Source organism: Carassius carassius, chromosome 37 (genome assembly GCF_963082965.1).
Source record: "Carassius carassius chromosome 37, fCarCar2.1, whole genome shotgun sequence".
Classification (NCBI taxonomy): Eukaryota; Metazoa; Chordata; class Actinopteri; order Cypriniformes; family Cyprinidae; genus Carassius; species Carassius carassius.
In genome coordinates, this window is record NC_081791.1 from 17028191 (window position 1) to 17045988 (window position 17798).

A 17798-nucleotide genomic window follows, 5' to 3' on the forward strand; every position below is an offset into this window, starting at 1 on the left:
TCGAAAATACATTTTGGTCCAAAAATAACAAAAACTACGACTTTATTCAGCATTGTCTTCTCTTCCGGGTCTGTTGTGAGCGCGTTAACTGCAGTGTAGTGATATCCGGATCGCGAACGAATCATTCAATTTAACCAGTTCTTCTTGAACCAGTTCACCGAATCAAACTGAATCATTTGAAATGGTTCACGTCTCCAATCAGCATTAATCCACAAATTACTTAAGCTGTGAACTTTTTTAACGTGGCTGACACTCACTCTGAGTTCAAACAAACCAATATCCCGGAGTAATTCATTTACTCAAACAGTACACTGACTGAACGGCTGTGAAGAGAGAACTGAAGATGAACAGCGAGTCGAGCCAGATAACGAACAATAGACTGACTCGTTCTCGAGTCAAGAACCGATTCTGTTGGACGCGTCCGATTCGAGAACCGAGGAGCTGATGATACTGCGCATGTGTAATTCTGCTTCACGCTGAATCACACATGCACAGTATCATCAGCTCCTCGGTCTGAACTGAACTGATTATTTTGGTGATTGATTCTGAACTGATTCTGTGCTAATGTCATGAGCCCAGGTAAACCAAAGACTTGAATCAAGGGCAATCATCGCCAATGGACAATCATCGCCATAGAAAGTATACCGTGCACACAGTTTCAGTGGAGGGACAGAGAGCTCTCGGACTTAATCTAAAATATATTAAACTGTGTTCCAAAGATAAATGGAGGTCTTACTGGTTTGGAACGACATGAGGATGAGTCATTAATGACATCATTTTTATTTTTGAGTGAACTATCCCTTTAAAGAAAAGAAGCAAAATCAGTGTTTTGTTTTCTTTGTCAGTTTAGACAACAAACATTTTCTTTTTGAAAAATTAAGGTGTATAAAGGGTGACAGGCACTTTGTTGTGGGATGAGCTATCCTTTTAAAATATGGTATGTTGTAGTCTATATGGGACCAGAGAGTTATTACTGTTGACTAAAACCATAACAATTTTACTTTAAAATAAAATAAAATAAAATAATTTTTAACTTATCTAAATAGGCTTCTTTTTTTCTTTTTGTGCTAAATATCTAAACCTAATATATATAATATGTATAAAATGAAAAATAAATAAAAAAATTAAAACATAATTAAAAAATTCTCAATATGTTGCCTTAAATTAAAATGATAATGAAAATTTGCAGTAATTATTTTTTTATAATATTGAAAATTATAATATCATAATATCAATCACACTAAAATACAAAATTGTATATTCATTTTATGTTTATTGATAAAGAAAATTAGTATAATCAAAGATGCTGTTTTGTTGGAAAATGTATCAACTGTAAGCAGAATTGGTAAGAGCTTGAGTACAATACTTAAATCATGACAAAAGCTTCCCATAGCAACTCTTAGGAATTTAGGAGTCAAGCTCCCAGTGTTTGAGACCCCTACTTAGCTGCCCCACTGACAGCCACACAGTGGAGTCACCAATAAAAAGTGCACAAGTGAAAGGATTAATTTGACAGAGAGCATTTTACGACAGTCACCCCACTTTCAGTTCATTTAGACAAAAAAACAGCAACAAATGGCTTTAATAGGGAATATTTTTTGTACGTAACTGATATATTATTTTCAAAATTACTCAAACTCTTAAATAGAGATTTGTCCAACCATCTTTCTAACTGAAATGTACAACCAAAATGCTGAATATTATGTGCAACCACTATTTGTTGAGTTCATTATTGCATTGCACTGCTCTTGTCATAAATCCACTTTCCACACCTCTGATGACACCATATCCACAAAATCTTTCACACCAGGAGCTGCTCCCAGCATTTCAGAGATTTTTTTGGTCAACAATGCCATCTCCTTAACTTCCCAAACCACTATTCTCACCTCACACCCTTTTTTTCACACGTGCATGTGAACTTAAAAAGATGGATTTGAAAAGAAATGTACCATTAAAAAGTAGCTTCTCTTGCACAAACATTATTCTTCATAGATTTTACAATACATTTTGGAATATAATTATTTGTATTGCATTTTTAGGCCTTTATGTGAATGATGAGATCAGTATTCTTATTTTGTATTCTCTGAGAGTACAGTTTGTGCTTAAATGAAAGCAATTTGAGATTATAAAATGTAAAGCACTTGAAGTACACTAGTTACCAAGGTGGCAATAACATCGTAAATCTTGAAACGTTAAGTCATGAATGATGAAGAGTGGGCTGAAAGTGTGGGGGAAGTTGTGAAGCCAGTGTTGTTGAAGGACAGGTGGTAGTCCACTCAAACAGCAGGTCTTTTGTTACTTAGCCCATCAACATACAGCAGCAAGTGTTGCTCAAAGACGCATGTGTGAGCTAATGTATATCTCAATCACCTCTGTGGAAACACTGGGGCTTCCTGCTCTTAAAGGGACAGTTCACCCAAAAATGACAAATCTGCGAACATTTACTCACCCTAATGTCATTTCAAACCTGCAGGCCTCCCTTTCTTCTGGAGAAAACAAAAGAACTTCATTTTTATGAACAAAAAAAAAAAAACACTTCTTTTCGAAAAATGAGGGTGTGTAAATTGTTAGAATCATTATTTTGGGGTTAAAGAAATCATGGATCATGGGGTTGTATAAATCATGGACAGGGTTATTATTGTTAACTAAAACTAAAATCCTAACAATTTTACTTGAAATACAACAATTGTTACTATAAAAATAAAATATAATGCAGAATAAAAATGTATTTCAGCTATTAGACAAGGTAAACTTTCAAGTTTTTGTTTAGTTTAACTGATTAAAATACAACTAAAATAACTGAAACATGAAATAAAAGGCATTTAAAAATAGAGTCAAATATTTAATAAAATGAGAAAACAATTTGCACAAATGTACAATTTAATAATAACAATAATAAGTAGTAATGGTATAAATATGACGAAAACAACAGAATGACTGTTTACGAAAAACTAAATAACAATAGAAAAAATGTAATAAATAATAAAAAAAAATATGAAAAAAATTATGATATTCTGCAACAGTATATCAATCACGCTAAAACAACATTGTCAGGGATATCTTAATAATAAAGGGAAATGCTTAATGAATATTCCACTGAAACGGTCAATGAACAGGGTGTGAATTTTATATGGTTTTCAGTTTGTTATGGTGACGATTTGAACCGGTATTGACACACTGTGTGTTATCACATGATAAGAGTCATTAGCAGGTAAATTCACAAGCCAGGTCAAAAGTTCAAGAAGATGACTTTTGTTGCGACACAAAGTGCTTGGTAGAATATTTACTCGAGTATTTAGATCACAGACTATGGGCCACAATTCTGAAAGATGCTCAGAGCAGAAGACCACACACAGCTGAGCCACATGAAGGGGCTTAAACAGGGGTTCCGCTTGGGAACCATCAACACAGAAAGTTTATGAAGAGACTTCAGCGATAACATATACGTAATCATAAAACAGGAAATTTAAAATGAGGACAACTTAGAAGGGCACTAAACATTAGGTGTGGTCACTTTTGTGCTTAACAAAAGACAGAATAAGTTAGAGAGAGAGATTAATGATTAGTCTATGTTTGTTTGGCTGAATTGGAGTGGGACGTCACTAGTATCTATAGCTCACATACAGCCAACACTTTAAATGTCATTTCAGCATCTCGGTTGAGCTGCACTGTAGACTCTACCGTATGTGGTTGCAGATGGAGATAATGATGGGAATAGAGGAGATGCCACTGTGGCCCTAACCCTAAAATTACTGCAAGACTGTGTGGTCGGTAGAAAGAGACATAAAGAGAAATTCCACTCCACTGACTGATTTTCCGACGCTTCAGCATCTCTGAAATGCAGGCCGTAATGTTGATTCGGATAAAGGGGGCTGGAGAGGGGGTCCTCTTCACATTTCCCATTTGCATCACAACTTCTTCATGGATCATATGTATATTTTTATTTGTGTAGAGAGAGAGTCCCAACAGAGTAATCAAGAAAATAAAATGATTATCACTAGCACATTGAGGAAATCAGCTTAAATTAAAGCAATAAACCATGAGAGATTGTGCATTACAGTGATTTTACACAAAACGGAGTGCCTCTTAACCATAAAACTCCCTCAACCATAATAAAAAAAAAATAAAAAATCACTCAAACACTGGCTCGTGTGGCAAAATATGGTGGTAACAGCACTACATAACAAACACTAGTGTTCAATAAAGAGCTGCACAGAGTAAACAGTCCCTAGTGTAAAATAAATATACTAAAATGTATTTGAAATACATCTATTTCATGCTAAGTGCACTACAAATATATTTACATATTTGTGCACTTAGAAATACCCTGCAATTGTACTTCTGGTATATTAAACTGGTGTTCTTAAAGTCTGCTATATTGGAACAACTAATTTAAATTGTGCAGAAGTAAGGCTGAAGTCCAACTAAAGATATGCTGAAGTAGGCCTATATTTGATTGTGCTAAAGTGGAACTATTAATTATTTTGCATTTAATGACCGATATTATTAAATGATCCTATAGTCTCATCAATAGTGACATTAAAACACATTTAGGCTTAACATTAAGAATTGTGCACATAGTAGTACTCCAAGTTAAGTGTAATTATATATTTTTTTAATATTATTTTATGTCTCTAGCAATATGTCATTAAATATGTTAACAGATTTGAACTATACTTAGTATGACATAAATGTATTTTTAATATATTATATAAGGCAGAAATATCCAGCAGTGTGTTTGCAGTTGCCAAGCAAAGCAGCAATCTGGTGAATTAAAGAGATAGTACACAGTAAACCTATTTTACCAAGTTATAAATAAAATAAATATTGGGCTATGTTTAATTCAATGTGTTACTTGCCATTCCTTTTCCTTCCTGGTTTTCTATACCTTTTTTAATGAAAAATTAAATTCTGTCATCATTTACTGACTTCCAATCCTCTAGGATAAATTTTTCTTCTGTGGAACACAAAATATTTTTTTTTCACATACATAAATATCAACCAAATGGTTTGGTTATAAAATATGGTTTAGTTTTTTTTTTAAATATCTTCTTTTATGTATCACAGAAGAAAGTATGTCATGCTGGTTTGGAACGACATGAAGGTGAGGGAATGACCAAATAATTTTTATTTTGGGGTGAACTCTCTCTCTATATTTAGTCATTTCCCAACTTTGAATAATTCTTATCCAATCTGAACTGAGAGTCAGAAATATGCGTTTTATATTTCACAATACAGTACAGTTACAGCAGATGGATAACCTGATGCAACATTCCTGTGGATTACAGCAATTGAATTTTTTGCGCCTGGTATCATAAATCTCATTTATCATTTCACTGACACACCCCAACACAAACAGACCAAAGAATCGAGACCAGCGGGGAAACGAGCAGCCACTGTTAGCCGGCCAATCATGTGATCATCAGACTACATAAATCAGCGCACATATTCACTTCAATGAATAAATGTTCTCTGGGCACCAAGGGCCTTTAGAACAACATTCCAATGCTCTGACTTGGAACACAACAATATACCTCCTGTTTAATTAGATATGCTCAAGGCTCAGTTAACACAAGACCAGCAGAAGGGATGTTCTAGATGTTCATTGGAGGTGAATGACCTTGTCACTGGGGAATTCATCCTCCAACAAACGTATCTCTTCGAGGAAACTGTATGTGCGTGAGAGATGGAGAGATTGAGAATACAAATAGCGTTTACTTCACTCGGACAGAGTTGGCATAATTCACATCATGGCTTACTTACTGTATAAATGCCAGTCTTGTTGAATGGCCACCTGTGGATTCAGTGCTCACGACCCACCCAACATTGAGTGTGTTCAGTCATGCTTCATATCAGATGAGACTGGCAGCAGGAAGAGATAGAAAGGCAAATAATATGCACAGGTTTGTGTGTCCTAACTGCGTGATTGAATTCTGAGCGAGACTGTTTGTGCACTTGTGGTTGGCTAATGGGTTACGGCTTCACTGCTCTGTATTAAGTGAGCAGACGGCAATAAGGCACCTGTTCCAGCAGTCTGAGCCCTAGGAGGTTAACATTGGTTTATTGAAGTAGGCATTAGGAACGTTAGGCATGTCACCCCCCCACAACCAGCTGACTGACTGGCCATTACTTCCTCCCTCACCCTACAAAGGGGCCACAGCCAAGAGAAAGTGGAAAGCAGCTGTGTAAATTACTGACGGAGGGGGAAGCTCATAATGTAGTGGTATCACATAAGGAAAAGGAGGAAAGAGGAGGATCAAAGTGGAGATTAGTCAAAAACGAGATAAAAAAAAAGGATTACAACAGATGGAAATGTGTTATTCGTTTGATAAGAATGAGGGACCCTAAATTTTGGAGGTAGCAGCTCAAGAATGATTTGTTGCATGGTTATGTAGGTCATGAAAGTTTCATTATCAGTGGAAAGATAACAATCGAAACCAACGAGGAACAGTTTGGGTGCAGCAAAAAACAGTGTGTCTTGCAAGATGTTGAAACATAAACTGACAATAACCACCAAAATCTCAATGTGAATATTTTATTTTTCTGGGATGGTTTTAAGTGTCAGTGATGTATAAATAAAAGATATAAAGAACAATAAAGAAAAGGAAAAGGCTTTTAAAAATCATGTTTAAAACAGTATGCAAGGATTTTAGAAATGTGTTCTTTGTATTTACATTTGTTTCATATGGCTTTGAAAATGTTTCAAGAAAAATTTAATTGAATGATTCTAAAATATGTCATGTGTAGTAACCATCAAACAAAAAATATGATTTTATTATACCTTGAATTCATGTACTACTGAGTCATAAGTACACAGGTCAATCATATTTATTAAAAAAAAACAACAAAAACAATTTTCAAATAGGTTAAAACTATTTTTGTTTTACAAATATCATGAATTATTTATTAAAAAATTCTAGCCTAATTTTTAGGGAGTCACTCCACATGACATTTTCAGGAGAATTTCTTTTTTTTTTCAATATTTAAAACATATTTATCATCATTGAATGAGCTGCATTTAAAATAAATGTTAAAGTTGAATAAATTAAATAAGTAGTACAAAAATTATTAAATAAGCTGACCTTAAAACTAGTCCTAAATAAATAAATAAATAAATAAATTCACTGACCCAAAAAGTTAGATGACGTTGACAGCTGGACAGGCTTGTGAAAGCAAGCTCCTCTATTTTGACAGGCAAATAGTGGTTTGGAATTGAAGGCTGCAAATCATTTCTTCATTTGCTGACAGATGTCACATCTTACACACTGCTGCGAATCTGTGACCCATCATGTTCTCATGGGGGGCTTTAAGTGAGGTACGAGAACATGCTTGTACTTGCTGGCCCGACTTAATGATTCACCCTCAGAATGATTCACCAGATGACAGCAGCCCTCTTCAGTTTAAGCACATTGGCACATGGTGACCATTTAAAGATGCAGACGCTCTCTTTCCAAACCCCCTCACAAGTACACACAAACATCCACAGGTGAACAAAAAGCATGGTTTACTAAAACCATTAAACACTAATAAAGCGCACCTCAATACTGTTTGAATCAGTATTCTATTCATTTCTCTTGAATTACTAGTTTGAACAGTCCCACAGTGTCCACATTCTCTCAACTCAGCTCTATTGTGAATATCGGTTTTGATGATTCACATTTCTGAATGAATTAAAAACATCTCAACTGTATTTTACTTTATTTTACTGAACTGTATCTCAATAAACAGGATTAGTATGCATACTGTCCAATGTATGGAGCTGAAGAGAGCATGTCATATTACAGAAGCTGGCCCTTTCTCTTATGAGTGCTTTAGGCAATGTTACGGTACATGTGACGGTTAAATCTGTGCCAGTCCAGCACTCCTCTACTGCATCTCTCTTCCTCTTTTTCATACCCTGTTTCTCTCTCAGCTCCGTCTGCTTGCTCCTACATGTCACTAAAGTTCCACCTTAACCACAAATAAATCAGGTCTGTTGGTAGGGTGTGTGTGAGAGACTTCCAACAGGTAGGAACAACTTATGCAATCCGAAATGTTGCATTGTCGTCCTGCATATGATTCTTTCAAGACCACACATGCCCAGTGCACCCGAACAGCAAGTGCCATTGTAAAGAGGATCTCTATTTCTCATGTTATTTATTGCTTTTCATTTCTGTTTTAAAATGTTTTTTTTTTTTTTTAATCAATTAACTGCTGCATACACATGAGGGTGCTTCCTCCAAGGAGGCAAGGGAGGTGGTGCTTCCTCAAAAAATTGGGTGAGAAAAAAAAATAGTACAAAAACAATGCAAATATTACAAAACATGACATTAAAAAGTGAATAAATTATTAATTTTTCTAGCTATGTTTATCGTTTATTATAATGTTTGTAAACATTTTGTGTCAGCATTAGGCCTATTTCTGAATGAAATAATAAAATGTGACTTATCATATAAGACTTATGTTTTTTTTTCTTTTTTAAAAAACACAATATTTTATACGCGTAGCATATTTTAACCATGCAGCAAACCTTTTTAAATATTTTGATAAATTACTGAAAATAAATAAATAAATGACTTTTTAAACTGCTTAACTGATTGTATTAAACAATCAAAATTCTTAACGAACTGTTAACGGTTAACCGGTTAAAATGAACATCCCTACTGTGATTGGTTCATGCGTTAAATCATGCCTCTTCTGTTTGTGTCCTTCCGCGTTCACAAATTAGTCTAAATGAACAATATAATGGCGTTAATGGGAAGACTAATTAAAAAAGTAAGTAAATAACTCACACATAGATATAACAACTTTGTTATGTCAAAATAAGACTACATAATCTGAGATTACATAATCTGTGGGTGTTTTTTTAGTGAGTAATCGGCTATTATGTGTGTGTTTATTTTGTCCTCTAGTTTGGTAGTGAGCAGTTTTAAATAACCTTTGACATTTACCTTAACCAAAATGACATTTTTGATTATTTTTAACTGTTTTGGTCTGTTTGCTGCTGTCAAGACACATCTTAATAATATAAAAATTAAACAATACCCAGATATTGTTCATTTTCTTGCAAAAAGGTTGACAAAAATAATAATAATGCTTGACAGTGTATTTCATGAAATTCACTCCCTTTAAGCTAAACATCCAGTCAGTCAAATACGCCTACACCAGTCTTACTGTCAAACGCTCTGAATAATACATCCTTGCTGGGACTGCATCTATCTTATGTTGTTTCAACAATTTCAACAAGTCAGAAAAAGCTTACTGTCTGGCTTGTGGACTTTTCTTTTTTAAACTTGGTGTAATCCATTGACTACAATGGATTAATTTCACAGGGCAACAGATATGCCCAAACGCTGCCTCACCCAAAACCCAGACATTGTGGGAGTTCTGGGTTTGTCGAATCCTTGCATGTTTTAAACTAAAAAAAACACCACACACACAGAACATTGTGTGATTTAAAGTAATATTACAGGTTATGTTATATTAATTATGCATCATAATTTGGATTTTGAAACTGGCCGCATTCACTTCTATTGTAAGCACCTCACCGCAACCTCAGTTTCTGCATTTTTAAAGAAAACAAGGAACGAATCTAAATTATTTTATGTGGTAATCAAGATTATGCCACAAGCTGAACTGGCATTGAAACCAGAATCGCAAGAAGCAAAACAAATCTCAGAAAGTACAACCAGATTCCAGCGGGCACTGTACACTCTTGATCTTATCCCAGCTCTGCCCAAACTGACCCAAAGAGAAACATTTTTTTGCAGTGAGATATAATTATGTGCAAGGCCCCGTCTTTACTTGCGTCTGAGATTATATTTCAGCCTAAGAGCAGAGGAGATGATGTCACGGAGGAGGTAACGCATTCGCATGGTTTAAGTCACCAGGTGAATCCTATCACAGCAGCAATGACCTTTTCCAGTCTTTTGCTACGCAAAGAGCAAGCTGACCCCAGTGCTATCTGATCCAGCACTGAACACATCCTGGCCATTGTGCTGGGTATGAAAAGAAGAGCTGCTTCAAATCCCACTGCTTCCTTCAGACTATTCTGCCAGCAAGTGAGACACAGCAGCATGGCTTCTGGACATACGTCATCTTTAAGAGCGTTTTCGCGTGATCTTCGACGAGGTCTCCTTTCCTATGACTAATTCAGAGATAAAAATGGAACATTGCCCATTCAAAAAGATTAATTTGAGTATGCCTCAACTAAAAGGTCAGAAGGCTCTCATATTCACACCTTTTTGTTGCTTTGTTTTGATTCAGCTTTTCACAGTATACTGTGTTGAAGCTTGTCACGAAACTTTAATGGGCCTAAAAAAAAAAAGAATGAAAAATCAAGCCGTCTGGTTTGAATTTGCCATCACGCAAGAGGCTCATATCAGATAAACACAGTATGTCATTGAAGTGAAGCGATTATCTAAAAGCAGCCTATATTTATGTTATCAAATGTCTAAGCATGATGTAAGAAGAGTGACATTAAGAGATGAATACTATAAAGAGAGGTTTAATCGTCCAAAAGTGTCTTCAGCAGCTTTTCATGTCTGTAAAAGATATTTTAAATGATATCTAATACCCTTTTGGAGGTCAAGACCACCATAACTAACAAAAACGAATATCAAAGGAGCCATTGATTCCTGTACTATAGGTTTATATGCCTTTCTACCTATTTATATGCGTGCTGTAGGCCCTATTTGTTTATCTGTGATGGGTATCTCTCCTGTCACTGAGGGGGTCTAGCTAATAAAGTAACATTAAAGTAAAAAAACTGACTAGAAATAATACACTCCCTAACTTTACAACCCTATACCACAATATGAAATTACCTACAGTCATTGACTAAACTTTGGCTAACTGCACATTATCACGTTACTACAGTGCTACTTATAAAATAAACAAAACACATGGACATGAAAAATTGTTTCGAGTTTAAATTAATTCAAATCATTTTGGTAACACTTTAGAATAGGTAACACCTATTAGTTGCTTATTAGCATGCATATTAATAGAATATTAGCCATGTATTAGTGCTAATTAAGAACATATTGATGCCTTATTCTACTTGACCTTATTCTACATCCCTAATCTTACCCAATACCTAAACCTAACAACTACCTTACTAACTATTAATAAGCAGCAAATTAAGAATTTATTGAGAGAAATGTAATAGTTAACAAGTGTTACCTATTCTAAAGTGTTACCATAATTTTAAGCAATATAATCCACACCAAACAAGGACCTCACAACAAGATCTACAAAAATATTACAATATTAAAGTTTATATTAATAATACACAATCTCAGTTACTTTTTCTGTGAACTATAGCTAGCCTAGATCATATACACTAACACTAGAAGTGGTTAAAAACCTTTCAGTTGTCCTAAAACCTTAAACCAAAATGCGTTCTTGTCTTAGGACAACTTTGATTAACTTTTTTGATCCACTTCAAATGTTGACAACTGTATTTAGTCAACATATTATTTAATGAAATTTGTTTCTCACGTTATACACACGTTTGATCAGCGAACTTGAGGTAGGCTATCTGTCAAAATTGTTATGCTCACCATAAGTTTAAAATGAAGTCCTCAATGACGAAAAAACGACCTACATTTTTACTGCAGTTGGAAATGACCTATTCTAAAGTTACAGAAAAACCGATAAACAGCGAGACATTGCGGAGTGATACGCGAAACGATAAAGTAGCGCCGGTGTTCTGACGATTTTTGCTGACCTGTCAGATTTTGCTACCTCCCATTAAAACAGATGGTAGCGTAATTCGATAGCAAAAAGTGCTACCTATCAGATTTAGCTTCCAGCATGATATTAATAAGGTGTGAGGCTTCTGCTACCATCTGTTTTACTGCGAGGTAGCAAAATCTGACAGGGTAGCACAAATCTTCAGAAAAGTATTTTTTTATTAACAATATCAGAACGATACACATAAACATTAGAACAAGAATAAAAAATATGACTACATAAGTAAACATAGGCTAATAATAAAATAAAATAAATACAGTTATACAGTAATTTTACAATCGTAAAAGTTACAACTTATGAATATTTCTATAAGATTGGACTCACACTTGTTGCTGTTGATTTGTCTCATTTGGCACTTTGCATGATATAGCTACAAATGCAATACAAAAACAAAATGTGACTACACATTTTTAATTTACGATTGTTCGCACATCCATGTTCTACCTTTGTACTTAAGTTTATGACAAACTAGTATTTTTTAATCATTTTAACAATTGCAGCTGGTGCATATAAAATGGACTTAAAACTGTGGATCATATCATGGACAACCAAGTTAATGTCATGATGACTGGTACTGTGTTTTTATTATAAAATAATATAAAATAACTGTTGCAGTGCTTCAAAATGAATAACTTTTCACCACAACAAGAGTACGTCTCCAGGTTTTTGAGCAAAGTTACATTCCTCTACAATCTGTGCATCAACTCCCACCCTGTTGTCTCATTTAAGATGATTGCTAGGTTTAGGTTTTTGTCAAAGAAACAAAAGGAGTGAACAGTGCACATATAAATCTATTTCTGATAAGGAATGTATCAGCTCAGCAGCTTGTGAGATCATTTAAATTGCAAGGATGTTTAGCGTGCCCAAATGACTGGTGGAAAGTGGACACTTATCAGAAAAAGAAAAGCCAACCCCGGTATTTTCAGCATTCTTAACATTTTCCTTCTCTTTCTAATTTGGTCTTTTGGAGCCCAGTCAGTGTGGTTCATGCCCATAGAATTACAGAGAGCTGGAAAGATGAAGGACAGTACAAACACGTGTCTGGAAGAGACATTTTTGCAGTTCATTACTGCACCTGCATGCACACAAATATCCCTGCATGCACCATAAGTACAAAATAATAAAAAGCATTTATGAATGACTGGAAAACTATAGTGGTCCTAAGCGAATACTTCTCATATTTTTGTACTCTAATTATCATAAGTAAAGGCTTAGAGAGAAAATACAAAACAGATCTTTCTAAAATGATCTGATGTGTTTATAAAAATACCTTCTAAATATCTAAGTATCATATCACGTACTCGGCGCCGACATATGGCCTCAATAAAGCAGTCAAAAACCCTCCAAGCAATTTGAATGAATTAGATATTTGCATGCCTGTTCTTGTTGCAATGTCCTCCAACTGTGGGTTTTACTACATACCAAACTTCCTACTGTTAACTTTGCCGTCGGCCTGGTTTATAAATGGACGCGAACACTATAGATGCTTCTTCTACTTTCCTTTCATTATTTTGGGCCCTCCAGATTCATACTTCCTGCAAATGCATCACTGCTTTGCCGGGAGTGGGTGTCAATTAACATTCCTGGTCTTGGTCTGTCATGGCAATGTAAATCTTCTATACTTCACCTCCTTTTTTTCCATGAACACACCCCTGTTCCCACCGGGATGAAAAGAAAGATGAGGAGAGCGATAGGTCTTTGGCATAACCTGTCTGCAACTTGCCCTTCGTTTTGTCTTTCAGATTTATAGGTAGTGCAAAGTTTACTAGATTTACTCGCAGCTCAATCTCAAGCTCAAAGAATATGGGATCTTTCATTTAAGTACATTTCAAAATATGTATATATTCTCTGATTAAACCTGACATAAAAACCACAGCTTTGATGCAAGATAGTATTCCTGCATAATTTACAATGATGGATGGGGATAGAAAATTTGGATCATTAGATAAATGAAGACTTTTCTCTATGATGTGTCTTCCAGCTCACAGCGTTCACAAATTTCCTGATCTTCACGGGTCATGCCAGCATGACCACAAACACTGCCCCTGGGAATTCCAAGAATTCCCTGTGGATCATCATGCGGGTTTGTGAATATGATTTTGTACAGGATCAGGCAAATCAAACCAAGGACTGGTCAGAACACAAAATTCCTCAATCCCACTCTATCACACACACACCTACATTGTGTACAAATACACAAAAATGTATTCTTAAACTTTTATATTCATCTTGCTTACTAAACTTTGCTAACTTTTTGGAAACTAGCAAAACATTGACATAATTGCATCTATAAAAGTAATGTCCTTTTCACTCAAAAATGAAAATTCTGTCATCATATACACCATCATGTTGCTCCAAACCATTTAGGTTTCCATTGACATCTATTGTATGTACCAAAAAACAAGTGAGTAAGCGAAGACAGAATTTTCTGGCTTCTTGGTATTACTAGGTCTCTTTTTACAGCATTACAGTTCTCAAGATTGAAAAGAATTAGCATTAATTTAGGGTTAGCATCATCAGATGTGCTTGACCTCAAGAAAAACACTAGATATATTGCTTCTCTTTTTCAGGTTCACTGTATAACAGCACAAAAGGCTGTAGTGAATTATAAGCCAAAACCCAGAATAAACCATTAGATGAAAATACAGAACGTAATCAGTATCACAATACTGCCATCGAGTGTCTGTTACGGACAATAACACCGTAGGGCACTGATCTTCAACTAAACGTTAAACTTGATTTCATGCGTTTCTAATTTCAAAGACGCTCTTAAAATGATCAAATATGTTAACCAACACCAGTGAGCAATATGATATAAACTATATATGATAGGCAAGTATAACAAGTGTTAAACTGATAGTGAATGGAAATCAGAGAAAAGCCAAAACAAAAAACAGCAACAGACAGAGAGTGAATGACCATTTAATGATCTGCAAAGGTGTTAACAAACAAAATTTATTTTACATCTTTAAATGTCCTCATAGAGGAACTGCAAAATACACTCAAAATGATGAAATTAGATAAACCAGACAAAATTTTAAGATCAGCTGTATCCATTTACTTTCTTTTGGTATTCTGATATTTTACATTTGTATACCAAAAATGTAAGTGCCTTCAAAATGACCATGAGAGAGTTTGTAGTAACCCAATGAAACTGCAAAACTAAGACTCATGGTTTACTTTCTGCATCGGTTTTCTTTACATAAGTTTGTTTTGTCTTACATAATTTTGTTTTGTCTTACAAAACAAAATAATGACCCTGACAAAACAAAGACAGAGAAAAAGAAGCAACACAAAATGAAAATGATTATTTACAGCTTGGCTCAAGGAGACATCAATCAAGAAAAGAGATCAAAAAAGCCGGCATCTATCATGTCTCCTGACAGATTTTTACATATATTCATTGTTTTTTTCTTCTCCCTTTACAAAGTATATTTACCACTTGCATTGCACTGTTCTTGTTGGACATTCAGAGGTATGTTAAAAAAAAAACAAGAAAGAAAGAAACAGTGGAAAACAGAATTCGGAGGTCCTAAGGACAGTATCATCAGTTAAGATCCCCCACAATAGTCACCGACATAAAAAAAAAAAAAAAAGGTAGAAATAGAGGTAGGGGACAAAAAACATAAAACAAGGCATTGTAAAAGCAGGCCTTAAAGATCAAGTGACAAATACAAAGTCAAGTATCAAAATAAAACTTGATAAACCTCAATTCATTTAGTTTTCTCCATTTAAAAATTATGGCACAGGATTGATTTCAAAAACGTCAACAGAACAAAAATCTGAAATGATACTCAAGTGGTAACTGACAGTTAACTTTGACGGTTGACGGCAAGAGGCTGTCAATCTTGTTATGCTTGTCAACAGTTTCGAAAGACATTAAATATACATCATATTTACAACCAGGCCTTCGCCCGATTCATTTTGCAAGTATTAAGAGGAAAGCAAAAAAAAGTATTCATACAATCCCCAATTGAGGCATCAAGTGTAAACTGTACAACTCACAATTCTCCCACATTTTGTCCCTTTGGGAGATAACAAGGACTATATTGAAAGCCACTTCTACAAATAACATGGAAGTAACTTGTTTACTTATGATTGAACAGTAGCTGCTTTATATTACATTATTATTTATTATTTTTTGTTTTTATAAAATGTGTCAAAGGAATTCAATTGAACTACTTTGACTAGACAACATTTTTAGTCTACCACAAAAATGGCTGGTGAATGAAGCATGTCCAAGTAATAAAGTAAAATTACAATTTCAATAACCAAATTTGTACAATCTTGTTATTTTTTGGGGGATTTTCACAACATAGTGCAATGGTTGGTCTGATTATTCTTCAGAAAAGAAATCTTAAATCAATACAAAGTTTCTTAACCACATGTCCTAATAATCCCAAAGATCTTCAGTGTTTTAAAAACCATAGATAGAAATCTCCAAAAGAAGAAAAAGGAAAAGAAAAAAAGATCAGAGAATTGATCATTGTAAATAGCTCCATTTACCTCTGTGTACTATACGGTGATACACAGTTAAACAGTTAAACGGATGCGGCAATGAGTCAATGAATTAAAAGGCTGGTGAAAGAACAAACAAACAAACAAAAGAGTGAATGCATGGCCAAAAAGGAGTGAACTTGACTAACATTGAGGTGCCTTCCAGAGTACAAAACAAAAAAACAAAACTGTTAAGTCCCAAAGGCTGGTGTTGGCATGTTGGTGTGGGAAGCTAGGATCTCCATCTCCCTCTTATACAGAAGCTATAACAATCATAAGGTGGGGAGAGATACTGGAGATGCTATTGAGAAGGTCTGGAGCAAGATGAGTCAAGTGGCTTTCAGAAAACTCGCAAGGAGGGAAAATCTGGACAACGTAGGCTGGCTACAAGGAAGAAAATTATTTGTTAGAGGAATGTTCTTTTAAGTCAGCAGATGGCTAAATTATTTATTTTCACATATGGAAGCATGTAATGTTTAATGATTGGTTAGGCATCAGCATCTTGCCAAGCTATTTTCTTCCAGAAAAACTCTACTGCACATGATTATAACCGTCACTGTAATTTTCATTCTTGAGAGGACTAACCTGATTTGAGCCTGGGTTTGGGACATTGATAATTCCAGCAGCTTGTTTTGCTTGCAGGTAAGTGATGAAACCAGTTCTAAGAGCATGGGTCTGGTTGTGGACATCCTCTTGGTCCAGTCCACAAGGCAATGCCAACAGAAGGCAGTATTCATTTTCAGCCTAGGAAAAAAATTTTTTCCTTTAAATCCCCAGTACAGTCCTGACATTTCAGTTGATTTTGTTTAGCTTAGTTTTAATAGATATGGATATGCTTACAGTCATACGTCTTGCAACTCCCTCAAGTTGTGAGGCCTCTAAGCGCATTCTCTGGGCAATTCGAAGAAAGGCACCTCCTTCTGGTGGCGGCAGTGAACAGTGAGCCAGAACACTGTTACCAGACACAAAGTGAAGCTGTACTGCTGCAGTGTCATTCTTAAGTGCCAGGTGACCTTGCCAAATAATTGGGTATTTCTGCTTAAAGGAAGACAAAAACAATGTTTTCTATTGAATTTCTGATGGAATTTAAAAACAAACATAAGTAATAATTTTAAAAAAGTTAACAAACCGTTAACAACTGCACCATATCAACGGACCGAAGTCCTGTGTGGTCAAGTTTAAAGTCTGATCGCATCTGAGAAATGGCTGAGGATGGTGGTGGCGTCTGGTTAGGTCCTTGAGGACCCTTCTGCATGGTGATAGGCATCTCCAATTTGGGTGTTATAGTCACTGGAGAAGTATAAGAGGGGGAGCCAGTCTCACCCTGAACCCGTGATATGTGAGACAAATCTACAGAGCATGGGTGTCGAATGTGAGAACCGTCAAGTTTTGATTCGCCAAAACTTCCCACGGACTCAATGGCGGAGACAGAGGTAGCCTTGTGTCTCTGACTATGATCAATTTGGGAGACCTGAAGAAGAAAGTACATCTTAAAACAAGACAAGATAAAAAAAAAAAAAACTTTCATGGCTAATGATTGTTAAATTATGACTGTAGAGCACAAA

The 17798-nt window shown here is 35.2% G+C and overlaps 1 protein-coding gene across 1 annotated transcript in view; it reads right to left on the minus strand.

The window, feature by feature from the left end:
* Positions 1-16039: 16039 nt before the first annotated feature.
* The window catches only part of LOC132118191 (msx2-interacting protein-like), a 28801-nt gene continuing 27042 nt past the window's right edge, over positions 16040-17798 (minus strand). Inside the window, exons 12-15 of the mRNA XM_059527847.1 lie at positions 17363-17704; positions 17074-17268; positions 16819-16977; positions 16040-16617 (exon numbers count right to left, since the gene is read on the minus strand). Of these exons, the coding sequence (XP_059383830.1) occupies positions 16486-16617; positions 16819-16977; positions 17074-17268; positions 17363-17704 (828 nt within the window). The 3' untranslated portion in view covers positions 16040-16485. The remainder of the gene's footprint in view (positions 16618-16818; positions 16978-17073; positions 17269-17362; positions 17705-17798) is intronic.